A 17,764-nucleotide genomic window follows, 5' to 3' on the forward strand; every position below is an offset into this window, starting at 1 on the left:
ACCCTAAGGGGTGTTTCCCAACGCGCCCTAACTTCTGGCGGGAAAGGGTATACCGCCCATAATTTTCTATCGGGGGGAACCCACGCATCATCACACACTTTATTTAATTTATCTGATTCAGGAAAAACTACGGTAGTTTTTTCACATCCCACATAATACCCTCTTTTGTGGTACTTGTAGTATCAGAAATATGTAACACCTCCTTCATTGCCTTTAACGTGTGGCCCTAATAAGGAATACGTTTGTTTATTCACCGTCGACACTGGATTCAGTGTCCCTGTCTGTGTCGACCGACTAAAGTAAACGGGCGTTTTAAAACCCCTGACGGTGTTTTTGAGACGTCTGGACCGGTACTAATTGTTTGTCGGCCGTCTCATGTCGTCAACCGACCTTGCAGCGTGTTGACATTATCACGTAATTCCCTAAATAAGCCATCCATTCCGGTGTCGACTCCCTAGAGAGTGACATCACCATTACAGGCAATTGCTCCGCCTCCTCACCAACATCGTCCTCATACATGTCGACACACACGTACCGACACACAGCACACACACAGGGAATGCTCTGATAGAGGACAGGACCCACTAGCCCTTTGGAGAGACAGAGGGAGAGTTTACCAGCACACACCAAAAACGCTATAATTATATAGGGACAACCTTATATAAGTGTTTTCCCTTATAGCATCTTTTTTATATATTTCTAACGCCAAATTAGTGCCCCCCCTCTCTGTTTTAACCCTGTTTCTGTAGTGCAGTGCAGGGGAGAGCCTGGGAGCCTTCCCTCCAGCCTTTCTGTGAGGGAAAATGGCGCTGTGTGCTGAGGAGATAGGCCCCGCCCCTTTTTCGGCGGCCTCGTCTCCCGCTCTTAACGGATTCTGGCAGGGGTTAAATATCTCCATATAGCCTCCGGAGGCTATATGTGAGGTATTTTTAGCCAAAATAGGTATTCATTTGCCTCCCAGGGCGCCCCCCTCCCAGCGCCCTGCACCCTCAGTGACTGCCGTGTGAAGTGTGCTGAGAGGAAAATGGCGCACAGCTGCAGTGCTGTGCGCTACCTTTAGAAGACTGAGGAGTCTTCTGCCGCCGATTCTGGACCTCTTCTTACTTCAGCATCTGCAAGGGGGCCGGCGGCAAGGCTCCGGTGACCATCCAGGCTGTACCTGTGATCGTCCCTCTGGAGCTGATGTCCAGTAGCCAAGAAGCCAATCCATCCTGCACGCAGGTGAGTTCACTTCTTCTCCCCTAAGTCCCTCGTTGCAGTGATCCTGTTGCCAGCAGGACTCACTGTAAAATAAAAAACCTAAGCTAAACTTTTCTAAGCAGCTCTTTAGGAGAGCCACCTAGATTGCACCCTTCTCGGCCGGGCACAAAAATCTAACTGGCTTGGAGGAGGGTCATAGGGGGAGGAGCCAGTGCACACCACCTGATCGGAAAGCTTTACTTTTGTGCCCTGTCTCCTGCGGAGCCGCTATTCCCCATGGTCCTTTCAGGAACCCCAGCATCCACTAGGACGATAGAGAAAGTGTATTTTTGGTGGTGAGGGAGACTGGGAGAGGGATAAATGAAAAGTTTCGATATGTTAAGCTTTAGTTGGCATTGGAACAACCATGTGCACATAGGAAACGTAAACACAGAAAGAGTTCAGGGGAGAAGAGGTAGAGTTGGATGGCACTGTTTTATTTCTGTATTACAATAGAAAGGATGTCTTGTAAGTAGCCAAACATACAGCTGACTGACTGGTAACAAATTAATCACTAGGGTAAAAACCACAAATACATATGCACTATTAGTGTTCTGAGTACAGACCAACAGCGGTCATTTTCATATAGTTTTCCAGAAACACTGGTTTTACTGACATAACTGCTTACTCTCCAACAAGGTCTTGAAGACGTCATGGAATATTGAGAAACTGGATCCCCACTGTTCCTCCCAAACTGCCAGCTTGCGCACGCACACATAGGATGATGTGTCATCACTCAATAAAACACATGTATTTGTTAAAGATTGACAGAGATGGATTTTTGATAGTTTAAGACGTTCGGTACTATCAAGTCCAATCAACACTATAAAACTTATGGATTGCACTTCTTAAAAAAAAAGTCTATAATAATGTTATTTATGTAGCACATTTCTCCCACTAGGACTCCAAGTGCTTTCAATTTGCATTTTAAAAAGCACGATATAAAAAATAAACTTCAGTATTAACAGATTACAGAAAACAGAGAAAAGCATTTGGGTTGTATTTTCATTATTTAGAAACTAAAACGGGCTTTAGTGAAATCACTGAGTAAACAGATAGGTCTTGAGTCGTTTTTCAAAGGTATCTAGAGAGTGGAGGCCTCTCGGACTGTGGGGGAAATTCAGACCTGATCGCTGCTGTGCGTTTTCGCACAGCAGGCGATCAGGTCTGAACTGCGCATGCACCACAATGCGCCGGTGCGTCAGACGACTGCACCGGGTAGCAGTGCATAGCGACGGGATGGTGCAAAAAAAGCGATCCCACGCGCGATCGCAAGGTGACTCACAGGAAAAGGCCGTTTGTGGGTGACAACTGACTGTTTCAGAGGAGTGTCCGGGAAAACGCAGGAGGGACCAGGCGTTTGCAAGGAGGGTTTCTGACGTCACCTCTGGCCCTGATCATCGCAGCGGCTGAGTAAGTCGAGGGCTGAGCAGAAACTGCACAAACTGATGTTTGTGCAGTTCTGCTACAAATGTGATCGCACACAGCTTATACCCTCCCCCTGTAGGCGGCGACTACCTGATCGCAGGGATGCAAAAAACGCACCCTAGCAATCAGGTCTGAATTACCCCCTGTGCATGGTAGCAACTTCCAGGGAATAAGAGCGGCAATGCTAAAAGCTCTACCCCCAAATTAAATAAGTGAGATTATAGGTACTGCTAATAATAAGAATTTACTTACCGATAATTCTATTTCTCGGAGTCCGTAGTGGATGCTGGGGTTCCTGAAAGGACCATGGGGAATAGCGGCTCCGCAGGAGATAGGGCACAAAAAGTAAAGCTTTAGGATCAGGTGGTGTGCACTGGCTCCTCCCCCTATGACCCTCCTCCAAGCCAGTTAGATACTGTGCCCGGACGAGCGTACATAATAAGGAAGGATTTTGAATCCCGGGTAAGACTCATACCAGCCACACCAATCACACTGTACAACCTGTGATCTGAACCCAGTTAACAGTATGATAACAGCGGAGCCTCTGAAAAGATGGCTCACAACAATAAAAACCCGATTTTTGTAACTATGTACAAGTATTGCAGATAATCCGCACTTGGGATGGGCGCCCAGCATCCACTACGGACTCCGAGAAATAGAATTATCGGTAAGTAAATTCTTATTTTCTCTATCGTCCTAGTGGATGCTGGGGTTCCTGAAAGGACCATGGGGATAATACCAAAGCTCCCAAACGGGCGGGAGAGTGCGGATGACTCTGCAGCACCGAATGAGAGAACTCCAGGTCCTCCTTAGCCAGGGTATCAAATTTGTAGGATTTTACAAACGTGTTTGCCCCTGACTAAATAACCGCTCGGCAAAGTTGTAAAAGCCGAGACCCCTCGGGCAGCCGCCCAAGATGAGCCCACCTTCCTTGTGGAATGGGCATTTACATATTTTGGCTGTGGCAGGCCTGCCACAGAATGTGCAAGCTGAATTGTATTACACATCCAACTAGCAATAGTCTGCTTAGAAGCAAAAGCACCCAGTTTGTTGGGTGCATACAGGATAACAGCAAGTCAGATTTCCTGACTCCAGCCGTCCTGGAAACATATATTTTCAGGGCCCTGACAACATCTAGCAACTTGGAGTCCTCCAAGTCCCTAGTAGGTGCAAGGCACCACAATAAGCTGGTTCAGGTGAAACACTGACACCACCTTAGGGAGAGAACTGGGGACGAGTCCGCAGCTCTGCCCTGTCCGAATGGACAAACAGATATGGGCTTTTTTGAGAAAAAACCACCAATTTGACACTCGCCTGGTCCAGGCCAGGGCCAAGATCATGGTCACTTTTCATGTGAGATGCTTCAAATCCACAGATTTGACTGGTTTTAAACCAATGTGATTTGAGGAATCCCAGAACTACGTTGAGATCCCACAGTGCCACTGGAGGCACAAAAGGGGGTTGTATATGCAATACTCCCTTGACAAAATTCTGGACTTCAGGAACTGAAGCCAATTCTTTCTGGAAGAAAATCGACAGGGCCGAAATTTGAACCTTAATGGACCCCAATTTGAGGCCCATAGACACTCCTGTTTTCAGGAAATGCAGGAAACGACCGAGTTGAAATTTCTTTGTGGGGCCTTCCTGGCCTCACACCACGCAACATATTTTCGCCACATGTGGTGATAATGTTGTGCGGTCACCTCCTTTCTGGCTTTGACCAGGGTAGGAATGACCTCTTCCGGAATGCCTTTTTCCCTTAGGATCCGGCGTTCCACCGCCATGCCGACAAACGCAGCTGCGGTAAGTCTTGGAACAGACATGGTACTTGCTGAAGCAAGTTCCTTCTTAGCGGCAGAGGCCATAAAACCTCTGTAAGCATCTCTTGAAGTTCCGGGTACCAAGTCCTTCTTGGCCAATCCGGAGCCATGAGTATAGTTCTTACTCCTCTACGTCTTATAATTCTCAGCACCTTAGGTATGAGAAGCAGAGGAGGGAACACATACACCGACTGGTACACCCACGGTGTTACCAGAACGTCCACAGCTATTGCCTGAGGGTCTCTTGACCTGGCGCAATACCTGTCCCGTTTTTTGTTCAGACGGGACGCCATCATGTCCACCTTTGGTATTTCCCAACGGTTTACAATCATGTGGAAAAAACTTCCCGATGAAGTTTCCACTCTCCCGGGTGGAGGTCGTGCCTGCTGAGGAAGTCTGCTTCCCAGTTTCCATTCCCGGGATGAAACACTGCTGACAGTGCTATCACATGATTTTCCGCCCAGCGAAAAGTCCTTGCAGTTTTTGCCATTGCCCTCCTGCTTCTTGTGTCGCCCTGTCTGTTTACGTGGGCGACTGCCATGATGTTTTTCCCACTGGATCAATACCGGCTGACCTTGAAGCAGAGGTCTTGCTAAGCTTAGAGTATTATAAATTTACCCTTAGCTCCAGTATATTTATGTGGAGAAAAGTCTCCAGACTTGATCACACTCCCTGGAAATTTTTCCTTGTGTGACTGCTCCCCAGCCTCTCGGGCTGGGCTCCGTGGTCACCAGCATCCAATCCTGAATGCCAAATCTGCGGCCCTCTAGAAGATGGGCACTCTATAACCACCACAGGAGAGACACCCTTGTCCTTGGATATAGGGTTATCCGCTGATGCATCTGAAGATGCGATCCGGACCATTTGTCCAGCAGATCCCACTGAAAAGTTCTTGCGTGAAATCTGCCGAATGGAATTGCTTCGTAGGAAGCCACCATTTTTACCAGGACCCTTGTGCAATGATGCACTGTTTTTAGGAGGTTCCTGACTAGCTCGGATAACTCCCTGGCTTTCTCTTCCGGGAGAAACACCTTTTTCTGGACTGTGTCCAGAATCATCCCTAGGCACAGCAGACGTGTCGTCGGGATCAGCTGCGATTTTGGAATATTTAGAATCCACCCGTGCTGTTGTAGCAGTATCCGAGATAGTGCTACTCCGACCTCCAACTGTTCCCTGGACTATGCCCTTATCAGGAGATCGTCCAAGTAAGGGATAATTAAGACGCCTTTTCTTCGAAGAAGAATCATCATTTCGGCCATTACCTTGGTAAAGACCCAGGGTGCCGTGGACAATCCAAACGGCAGCGTCTAAAACTGATAGTGACAGTTCTGCACCACGAACCTGAGGTACCCTTAGTGAGAAGGGCAAATTTGGGACATAGAGGTAAGCATCCCTGATGTCCCCGGACACTATATAGTCCCCTTCTTCCTGGTTCGTTATCACTGCTCTGAGTGACTCCATCTTGATTTGAACCTTTCTAAGTGTTCAAAAAATTTTTTAGAATAAGTCTCACCTAGCCTTCTGGCTTCAGTACCACCATATAGTGTGGAATAATACCCCTTTTCCTTGTAGTAGGAGGGGTAATTTAATTATCACCTGCTGGGAATACAGCTTGTGAAATTTTTTCCCATACTGCCTCCTTGTCGGAGGGAGACCTTGGTAAAGCAGACTTCAGGAGCCTGCGAAGAGGAAACGTCTCTACATTCCAATCTGTACCCCTGGGATACTACTTGTAGGATCCAGGGGTCCTGTACGGTCTCAGCGCCATGCTGAGAACTTGTCAGAAGCGGTGGAGCGCTTCTGTTCCTGGGAATGGGCTGCCTGCTGCAGTCTTCTTCCCTTTCCTCTATCCCTGGGCAGATATGATCTTATAGGGACGAAAAGACTGAGGTTGAAAAGACGGTGTCTTTTTCTGCAGAGATGTGACTTAGGGTAAAAACGGTGGATTTTCCAGCAGTTGCCGTGGCCACCAGGTCCGATGGACCGACCCCAAAAAACTCCTCTTCCTTTATACGGCAATACACCTTTTTGCCGTTTGGAATCTGCATCACCTGACCACTGTCGTGTCCATAACATCTTCTGGCAGATATGGACATCGCATTTACTCTTGATGCCAGAGTGCAAATATCCCTCTGTGCATCTCGCATATATAGAAATGCATCCTTTAAATGCTCTATAGTCAATAAAATACTGTCCCTGTCAAGGGTATCAATATTTTTAGTCAGGGAATCCGACCAAGCCACCCCAGCTCTGCACATCCAGGCTGAGGCGATCGCTGGTCGCAGTATAACACCAGTATGTGTGTATATACTTTTTATGATATTTTCCAGCCTCCTGTCAGCTGGTCCTTGAGGACGGCCCTATCTATAGACGGTACCGCCACTTGTTTTGATAAGCGTGTGAGCGCCTTATCCACCCTAAGGGGTGTTTCCCAACGCGCCCTAACTTCTGGCGGGAAAGGGTATACCGCCCATAATTTTCTATCGGGGGGAACCCACGCATCATCACACACTTTATTTAATTTATCTGATTCAGGAAAAACTACTGTAGTTTTTTCACATCCCACATAATACCCTCTTTTGTGGTACTTGTAGTATCAGAAATATGTAACACCTCCTTCATTGCCTTTAACGTGTGGCCCTAATAAGGAATACGTTTGTTTATTCACCGTCGACACTGGATTCAGTGTCCCTGTCTGTGTCTGTGTCGACCGACTAAAGTAAACGGGCGTTTTAAAACCCCTGACGGTGTTTTTTGAGACGTCTGGACCGGTACTAATTGTTTGTCGGCCGTCTCATGTCGTCAACCGACCTTGCAGCGTGTTGACATTATCACGTAATTCCCTACATAAGCCATCCATTCCGGTGTCGACTCCCTAGAGAGTGACATCACCATTACAGGCAATTGCTCCGCCTCCTCACCAACATCGTCCTCATACATGTCGACACACACGTACCGACACACAGCACACACACAGGGAATGCTCTGATAGAGGACAGGACCCACTAGCCCTTTGGAGAGACAGAGGGAGAGTTTGCCAGCACACACCAAAAACGCTATAATTATATAGGGACAACCTTATATAAGTGTTTTCCCTTATAGCATCTGTTTTATATATTTCTAACGCCAAATTAGTGCCCCCCCTCTCTGTTTTAACCCTGTTTCTGTAGTGCAGTGCAGGGGAGAGCCTGGGAGCCTTCCCTCCAGCTTTTCTGTGAGGGAAAATGGCGCTGTGTGCTGAGGAGATAGGCCCCGCCCCTTTTTCGGCGGCCTCGTCTCCCGCTTTTAACGGATTCTGGCAGGGGTTAAATATCTCCATATAGCCTCCGGAGGCTATATGTGAGGTATTTTTAGCCAAAATAGGTTTTCATTTGCCTCCCAGGGCGCCCCCCTCCCAGCGCCCTGCACCCTCAGTGACTGCCGTGTGAAGTGTGCTGAGAGGAAAATGGCGCACAGCTGCAGTGCTGTGCGCTACCTTTAGAAGACTGAGGAGTCTTCTGCCGCCGATTCTGGACCTCTTCTTACTTCAGCATCTGCAAGGGGGCCGGCGGCAAGGCTCCGGTGACCATCCAGGCTGTACCTGTGATCGTCCCTCTGGAGCTGATGTCCAGTAGCCAAGAAGCCAATCCATCCTGCACGCAGGTGAGTTCACTTCTTCTCCCCTAAGTCCCTCGTTGCAGTGATCCTGTTGCCAGCAGGACTCACTGTAAAATAAAAAACCTAAGCTAAACTTTTCTAAGCAGCTCTTTAGGAGAGCCACCTAGATTGCACCCTTCTCGGCCGGGCACAAAAATCTAACTGGCTTGGAGGAGGGTCATAGGGGGAGGAGCCAGTGCACACCACCTGATCCTAAAGCTTTACTTTTTGTGCCCTGTCTCCTGCGGAGCCGCTATTCCCCATGGTCCTTTCAGGAACCCCAGCATCCACTAGGACGATAGAGAAAGTCCTTTAAATGCAGATAGAAGTAAGCAAGTAGGGGTGTAAGGAATCAGAAATGTCTTTGCTCTATTTATTCACCCATTATTATACGTTATTGGGACCCCACTATTATTATTTATCAGGCAGCATAGCAGTAATTTCATTGATAGCAGTCAGCATGCTGCACACAGACTACAGGGTTCTGAGGGTGCTAAATGTGCTCCTGCTTGGCACTATATACACCCCCACTATATAGCTAACACACTTATTGGGTGGAGCGGCCCCTTGTGCAGCTAGGTGTTACTTGCACAATACACCTATCATTGATTAGTATAGGCAAAGAGTTATACATTATAAGTGACAAGTATACTCTATTCAAATCGTGATGTATTTTCTCCTAAACCAGTGTATGTCTGTGTATGTCAGCTGCCCTATGTTAGATACAGTAGGGGTGTCTACCATAGCCAGACATAATAAAGAGAAACACTGGAGATATCCTAAGAACTTACACCCATTTTCAATGTATAATAAAATATTACCTGTGCAGATTGATGATGTAAAATGTGATAACACACACATCATGCTACATAAATATGTCAGCAAGCAGGAACATGTACCACACACCATTTATACATCCTGGCACATGTTTCTCCACTTTTAACCTTAACCAGCTGAATACAGACTGTCCTGCATTACTATAAGATACTCTAGTTTGGTTTTATCAATTGTGAGCCAAGTACTCCAAGTTTATGCTACACGCACACATAACACAGAAAGAGTTGCTCTGTCTAGAGCTGTGCATGCTTCATACGCCGTTGGAGGTGGAGTAGAGCAGCCAAAAAGATGTTTGGCAATGACAACTGTCAGACCATTATGTTGCCTGGTGAGATCTTCTGCCTTCCAATTTGGACTACTCTGTAAGGGATCAGCTGCTCTCATGGGCTAATCTGGAATAGATGCTATGCAAACTTTAAAAAACACTCCCATTAGCGAAACAAATATTAACACTTACACAACCACAGGAAAGAAAAAACATCCATTTAAATTTTATTTTCAGCTTGTGCAGATTCTCTTGCAACCAATTCACGAGGCTGTGAGGTTCCAGGAGTCAATGACTTTTCTTACGTAAATGCCAGTCAACATGCAGCCTGATGTTAGCTAGCTGAAGAAAGAACAGCTGTTATTTGATAGGGTTGGGTACGGGATCCCGGCGCTTACCATTCCGGTGGTCAGAAGACTAACAGCAACATGCCGATGGAGGATTCAGACACCCGGTGCGTAAGTATACTACCCCTCCCTATCTGCAGCCTAACCCTAACCACCCAGGCAGCCTAAACCTAACGATGTCGGGATTCAAGCGCCGGTCTTCTCTGCAGTATCGTGATTCCGGCACCGGCATCTTGACTGCCAACTACATCCTATTTCATATTACATGCATATTTTACATGGATGCTTCCTAGATAACATTTAACATTTTAACGTATGTGTGTCCTGAAGACGAGGACAGCATTGTAAACTCCAAACTACAAAAACAAGGAGAGAACAAGGTCATTTTCTAGCATCTAGAAGTATTTAAAAACAAAACTCCACTTACTTGCATATAGCTTATCAAGTCAAACAATAGGCGAAGGATTTGCTCTTCTGCAACTGAAGGCCTCTTGGACTTAGTTGGAGCATCAGAATGAAGTAAGACTTTCCTGATGCCCATGCGGAAAGCAGAGTACTCCTGCAGCTGTGATGGCTCACAAAACAGATACTTCAGAAAAGGTGTCAAAATGTGAACACTGGATGGTTGGTCCCTGCAGTAAAAAAATAATTAAAATTAATTTATGCATTTTATTCATAATTATTATTAACAGTTTCTTATATAGCGCAGCATATTCCATTGCGCTTTACAACTGGAAACAATGATAAAACGAAACTGTGTAGTAAAGAGTTATAAAGGTAGGAAGCCATTCTAGCAAACTGGGAGGTTATAATTAAGAATTATAAACAGTTTATAACTATATTAAAATGTAGTAACAAAATATTTGCTTTGAGACAGATCTCCCAATATTAAAAAATAAAAATATCTTAACAAGTAAGGTCATGACCCTGGTTCAGCCATTTTGTGACAGATGTTTCCTGCTACGTATCTGAGCTTGTTATGCGGTTTTGAACTCCTAGACAGTCATAAATCAAGAATTCAATGTAAGTGCACCACCACATTATTTTTGGTCAACTAACCATAAGCTCCATCTAGTAAAGGTTTTTCCATGAAATATCAGAACATGTACATTGTTTATCAACACAACAGATATTAATTATCAATGATTTACACAAAACGTGCATCAGTCTCTCTTCTAGTCAAAAACAAGTGGTTTAGGAAATGAAGGTATGTAAGTAAATAGCAATGTCAATATTTGCCGAATAATTTATAAAACAAAAAAAAGCTTTATTAGACTACAATTGTGAAATTAACTGAATTTATAAATGTGCACATTATCATAAAAGGCTACACTGCCTCCACAGTTATTACATGACTATTAAGTCTATTCAATTCCTGTCGGATCCTCTCCGACAGAGAGGATACGACAGTTCAGTATTCAATTTCCGGGAATTTCTGCCAGGTTTAACATGTTTTCGACAATGCCTATACGACTATTTTTAAAGTCGGATCGGCATTGTCGAAAACGGGCCAAAAAATAAGAATTTACTTACCGATAATTCTATTTCTCGTAGTCCGTAGTGGATGCTGGGGACTCCGTAAGGACCATGGGGAATAGCGGCTCCGCAGGAGACTGGGCACATCTAAAGAAAGCTTTAGGACTATCTGGTGTGCACTGGCTCCTCCCCTATGACCCTCCTCCAAGCCTCAGTTAGGATACTGTGCCCGGACGAGCGTACACAATAAGGAAGGATCTTGAATCCCGGGTAAGACTCATACCAGCCACACCAATCACACCGTACAACTTGTGATCTGAACCCAGTTAACAGCATGATAACAGAGGAGCCTCTAGAAAAGATGGCTCATTACAGCAATAACCCGATTTTTTGGTAACAATAACTATGTACCAGTATTGCAGACAATCCGCACTTGGGATGGGCGCCCAGCATCCACTACGGACTACGAGAAATAGAATTATCGGTAAGTAAATTCTTATTTTCTCTAACGTCCTAAGTGGATGCTGGGGACTCCGTAAGGACCATGGGGATTATACCAAAGCTCCCAAACGGGCGGGAGAGTGCGGATGACTCTGCAGCACCAAATGAGAGAACTCCAGGTCCTCCTCAGCCAGGGTATCAATTTTGTAGAATTTTACAAACGTATTTGCTCCTGACCAAGTAGCTGCTCGGCAAAGTTGTAAAGCCGAGACCCCTCGGGCAGCCGCCCAAGATGAGCCCACCTTCCTTGTGGAGTGGGCATTTACAGATTTTTGGCTGTGGCAGGCCTGCCACCGAATGTGCAAGCTGAATTGTACTACAAATCCAACGAGCAATAGTCTGCTTAGAAGCAGGAGCACCCAGCTTGTTGGGTGCATACAGGATAAACAGCGAGTCAGTTTTCCTGACTCCAGCCGTCCTGGAAACATATATTTTCAGGGCCCTGACAACGTCTAGCAACTTGGAGTCCTCCAAGTCCCTAGTAGCCGCAGGCACCACAATAGGTTGGTTCAGGTGAAACGCTGAAACCACCTTAGGGAGAAACTGAGGACGAGTCCTCAATTCCGCCCTGTCCGAATGGAAAATCAGATAAGGGCTTTTACAGGATAAAGCCGCCAATTCTGACACGCGCCTGGCCCAGGCCAGGGCCAACAGCATGACCACTTTCCATGTGAGATATTTTAACTCCACAGATTTAAGTGGTTCAAACCAATGTGACTTTTGGAACCCAAAAACTACATTGAGATCCCAAAGTGCCACTGAAGGCACAAAAGAAGGCTGTATATGCAGTACCCCTTTTACAAACGTCTGAACTTCAGGGACTGAAGCTAGTTCTTTTTGGAAGAAAATTGACAGGGCCGAAATTTGAACCTTAATGGACCCCAATTTCAGGCCCATAGACACTCCTGTTTGCAGGAAATGTAGGAATCGACCCAGTTGAATTTCCTCCGTCGGGCCTTACTGGCCTCGCACCACGCAACATATTTTCGCCAAATGCGGTGATAATGTTTTGCGGTTACATCCTTCCTGGCTTTGATCAGGATAGGGATGACTTCATCCGGAATGCCTTTTCAGGATCCGGCGTTCAACCGCCATGCCGTCAAACGCAGCCGCGGTAAGTCTTGGAACAGACAGGGTCCTTGCTGGATTTAGAGGTAGAGGCCACGGATCCTCCGTGAGCATCTCTTGAAGTTCCGGTTACCAAGTCCTTCTTGGCCAATCCGGAGCCACGAATATAGTGCTTACTCCTCTCCATCTTATCAGTCTCAGTACCTTGGGTATGAGAGACAGAGGAGGGAACACATACACTGACTGGTACACCCACGGTGTTACCAGAGCGTCTACAGCTATTGCCTGAGGGTCCCTTGACCTGGCGCAATACCTGTCGAGTTTTTCCCAACGGTTTATAATCATGTGGAAGACTTCTGGGTGAAGTCCCCCCTCTCCCGGGTGGAGGTCGTGCTGAGGAAGTCTGCTTCCCAGTTGTCCACTCCCGGAATGAATACTGCTGACAGTGCTATCACATGATTTTCCGCCCAGCGAAGAATCCTTGCAGCTTCTGCCATTGCCCTCCTGCTTCTTGTGCCACCCTGTCTGTTTACGTGGGTGACTGCCGTGATGTTGTCCGACTGGATCAACACCGGCTGACCTTGAAGCAGAGGTCTTGCTAAGCTTAGAGCATTGTAAATGGCCCTTAGCTTCAGGATATTTATGTGAAGTGATGTCTCCAGACTTGACCATAAGCCCTGGATATTCCTTCCCTGTGTGACTGCTCCCCAGCCTCGCAGGCTGGCATCCGTGGTCACCAGGACCCAGTCCTGAATGCCGAATCTGCGGCCCTCTAGAAGATGAGCACTCTGCAACCACCACAGGAGGGACACCCTTGTCCTTGGTGACAGGGTTATCCGCTGATGCATCTGAAGATGCGACCCGGACCATTTGTCCAGCAGGTCCCACTGGAAGTTCTTGCGTGGAATCTGCCGAATGGGATTGCTTCGTAGGAAGCCACCATTTTACCCAGAACCCTTGTGCATTGATGCACTGAGACTTGGCTCGGTTTTAGGAGGTTCCTGACTAGCTCGGATAACTCCCTGGCTTTCTCCTCCGGGAGAAAAACCTTTTTCTGGACTGTGTCCAGGATCATCCCTAGGAACAGAAGACAAGTCGTCGGAACCAGCTGCTATTTTGGAATATTGAGAATCCAATCGTGCTGCCGCAACACTACCTGAGATAGTGCTACACCGACCTCCAACTGTTCCCTGGATCTTACCCTTATCAGGGAATCGTCCAAGTAAAGGATAACTAAAATTCCCTTCCTTCGAAGGAATATCATCATTTCGGCCATTACCTTGGTAAAGACCCGGGGTGCCGTGGACCATCCATACGGCAGCGTCTGAACTGATAGTGACAGTTCTGTACCATAAACCTGAGGTACCCTTGATGAGAAGGGTAAATTTTGACATGAAGGTAAGCATCCTTGATGTCCCGAGACATCATGTAGTCCCCTTCTTCCAGGTTCGCAATCACTGCTCTGAGTGACTCAATCTTGAATTTGAACCTCTGTATGTAAGTGTTCAAAGATTTTAGATTTAGAATCGGTCTCACCGAGCCGTCCGGCTTCGGTACCACAACAGTGTGGAATAATACCCCGTTCCCTGTTGCAGGAGGGGTACCTTGTTATCACCTGCTGGGAATACAGCTTGTGAATGGCTTCCAAAACAGTCTCCCTGTCAGAAGGAGACATCGGTAAAGCCGACTTTAGGAAACGGCGAGGGGGAGACGTCTCGAATTCTAATTTGTACCCCTGAGATATCACCTGAAGGATCCAGGGGTCTACTTGCGAGTGAGCCCACTGCGCGCTGAAATTCATTGAGACGGGCCCCCCACCGTGCCTGATTCTGCTTGTAAAGCCCCAGCGTCATACTGAGGGCTTGGCAGAGGCGGGAGAGGGTTTCTGTTCCTGGGAACTGGCTGATTTCTGCAGCCTTTTTCCTCTCCCTCTGTCACGGGGCAGAAAAGAGGAATCTTTTGCCCGCTTGTCCACAAAAAGACTGCGCCTGATAATACGGCGTCTTCTCATGTTGAGAGGCGACCTGGGGTACAAACGTGGATTTCCCAGCTGTTGCCGTGGCCACCAGGTCTGAAAGACCGACCCCAAATAACTCCTCCCTTTAATAAGGCAATACTTCCAAATGCCGTTTGGAATACGCATCACCTGACCACTGACGTGTCCATAACCCTCTACTGGTAGAAATGGACAACGCACTTAGACTTGATGCCAGTCGGCAAATATTCCGCTGTGCATCACGCATATATAGAAATGCATCTTTTAAATGCTCTATAGGCAAAAATATACTGTCCCTATCTAGGGTATCAATATTTTCAGTCAGGGAATCCGACCACGCCAACCCAGCACTGCACATCCAGGCTGAGGCGATTGCTGGTCGCAGTATAACACCAGTATGTGTGTAAATACATTTTAGGATACCCTCCTGCTTTCTATCAGCAGGATCCTTAAGGGCGGCCATCTCAGGAGAGGGTAGAGCCCTTACAAGCGTGTGAGCGCTTTATCCACCCTAGGGGGTGTTTCCCAACGCACCCTAACCTCTGGCGGGAAAGGATATAATGCCAATAACATTTTAGAAATTATCAGTTGTTATCGGGGGGAAAACCACGCATCATCACACACCTCATTTAATTTCTCAGATTCAGGAAAACTACAGGTAGTTTTTCCTCACCGAACATAATACCCCTTTTTGGTGGTACTCGTATTATCAGAAATGTGTAAAAACATTTTTCATTGCCTCAATCATGTAACGTGTGGCCCTACTGGAAGTCACATTTGTCTCTTCACCGTCGACACTGGAGTCAGTATCCGTGTCGGCGTCTATATCTGCCATCTGAGGTAACGGGCGCTTTAGAGCCCCTGACGGCCTATGAGACGTCTGGACAGGCACAAGCTGAGTAGCCGGCTGTCTCATGTCAACCACTGTCTTTTATACAGAGCTGACACTGTCATGTAATTCCTTCCAACAGTTCATCCACTCAGGTGTCGACCCCCTAGGGGGTGACATCACTATTACAGGCAATCTGCTCCGTCTCCACATCATTTTTCTCCTCATACATGTCGACACAAATGTACCGACATACAGCACACACAGGGAATGCTCTGATAGAGGACAGGACCCCACTAGCCCTTTGGGGAGACTGAGGGAGAGTTTGCCAGCACACACCAGAGCGCTATATATATACAGGGATAACCTTATATAAGTGTTTTTCCCCTTATAGCTGCTGTATCTTTAATACTGCGCGTAATTAGTGCCCCCCCCCCTCTCTTTTTTAACCCTTTCTGTAGTGTAGTGACTGCAGGGGAGAGACAGGGAGCTTCCCTCCAATGGAGCTGTGAGGGAAAATGGCGCCAGTGTGCTGAGGAGATAGGCTCCGCCCCCTTATCGGCGGCCTTATCTCCCGTTTTTCTATGTATTCTGGCAGGGGTTAAATGCATCCATATAGCCCAGGAGCTATATGCGATGCATTTTTTGCCATCCAAGGTGTTTTTTATTGCGTCTCAGGGCGCCCCCCCCCCCCCCCAGCGCCCTGCACCCTCAGTGACCGGAGTGTGAAGTGTGCTGAGAGCAATGGCGCACAGCTGCAGTGCTGTGCGCTACCTTGTTGAAGACAGGACGTCTTCTGCCGCCGATTTTCCTGACCTCTTCTGCCTTCTGGCTCTGTAAGGGGGCCGGCGGCGCGGCTCTGGGACCCATCCAGGCTGGGCCTGTGATCGTCCCTCTGGAGCTAATGTCCAGTAGCCTAAGAAGCCCAATCCACTCTGCACGCAGGTGAGTTCGCTTCTTCTCCCCTTAGTCCCTCGATGCAGTGAGCCTGTTGCCAGCAGGTCTCACTGAAAATAAAAAACCTAAACTAAAACTTTCACTAAGAAGCTCAGGAGAGCCCCTAGTGTGCACCCTTCTCGTTCGGGCACAAAGATCTAACTGAGGCTTGGAGGAGGGTCATAGGGGGAGGAGCCAGTGCACACCAGATAGTCCTAAAGCTTTCTTTAGATGTGCCCAGTCTCCTGCGGAGCCGCTATTCCCCATGGTCCTTACGGAGTCCCCAGCATCCACTTAGGACGTTAGAGAAACAAGTCTGAAACGCCCGCAAATCCGACAAAATACGTGGGTCCGACAAGTCGGAAAAAAGGCAACTGAGTTGAATAGGTCGAATCCTGAGTCGACCTAAAAAAGTCAGAAAGTCATCTTTCTGACTTGACGGCAATTCCGAATTCAATTGAAAAAAACCCTAAAATCGACAAAAGCTCGTGTGGAAGACAACAGGTGAAAACGGTCTTCAGATGATTGGTTATCAGAGAATAGAATCAAATTGTCCCTTAACTGGTTCACAGAAAAAACAGACTTTTAATCTAATAAAGTGGACACAAAGAAGCAAGCACTAAAGTACCTTGACAGTCAAACTAATAAGCATCCCAAATATACATACATTTATATATTCTTATGTAGCCAGTGACAGAGGGATTACAATCTTCTAAAATTTACAAATAGTTAAAGCTAAATGGGCATCCCACTAATACTCTCTTTAGGTGGATCTGCTAGAAAATGTATTTATTGCAGCACACCTTCCGTCACCCTCTCCTTTCACAAATGTGTCAAGGGGAAATGTGTGTTACTTAAAAGTATATCTTGACTGATTTATAACCTTTTAGTAGCGCTAAAGTCCTCGACTTTTTCCGCTGTAATATTTCACATGTTGTCATGCGGAAAGGGAAGATCCCAAGACAGCTCTCTGCTTGCTTTGTAGTGTGTGCCAATTTGTACACTATATATGAAGTTAATTTTGGCAGCTTGTGACAATAACACTTCAGCACTTTCATAGCCCCTCCTTGATATCCCCCGGCTGTGTACACTATGCCTGCTGTCACTCTATGCTGCACATGGGAAGTCTCTGGAAAGGAAAATTAAGTATGAAGGCGAGCAACAAACTCAAAGATGCAGGGTGGTCTGTAGTGAATATTTTAATTCCAAGTTCACTAGCCTTTAAAAAAACCAACAACAACATCTAATGCAGGGGTCAGGGAACTTTATCACCTTTTACCCCAAAATAAATTTAGATACGCCGACCTTACCCCGTTGCTTTGAAAGGAAGGAAATCATATATTATTGTGCATATATACTGGTTATCTCGGTTTATATGGAATTTCT

General features: G+C 46.8%; 1 protein-coding gene across 3 annotated transcripts in view; it reads right to left on the reverse strand.

Annotated features, from left to right (window-relative positions):
- The window catches only part of FOCAD (focadhesin), an 872,056-nt gene that overhangs the window by 548,091 nt on the left and 306,201 nt on the right, over positions 1-17,764 (reverse strand). For all 3 annotated transcript variants that reach the window (XM_063914161.1, XM_063914160.1, XM_063914162.1), the window contains one exon: positions 10,000-10,204. In XM_063914161.1, coding sequence (XP_063770231.1) covers positions 10,000-10,204 — 205 coding nt within the window. The remainder of the gene's footprint in view (positions 1-9,999; positions 10,205-17,764) is intronic.

This window comes from Pseudophryne corroboree, chromosome 1 (assembly GCF_028390025.1).
Source record: "Pseudophryne corroboree isolate aPseCor3 chromosome 1, aPseCor3.hap2, whole genome shotgun sequence".
NCBI classification, from domain to species: domain Eukaryota; kingdom Metazoa; phylum Chordata; class Amphibia; order Anura; family Myobatrachidae; genus Pseudophryne; species Pseudophryne corroboree.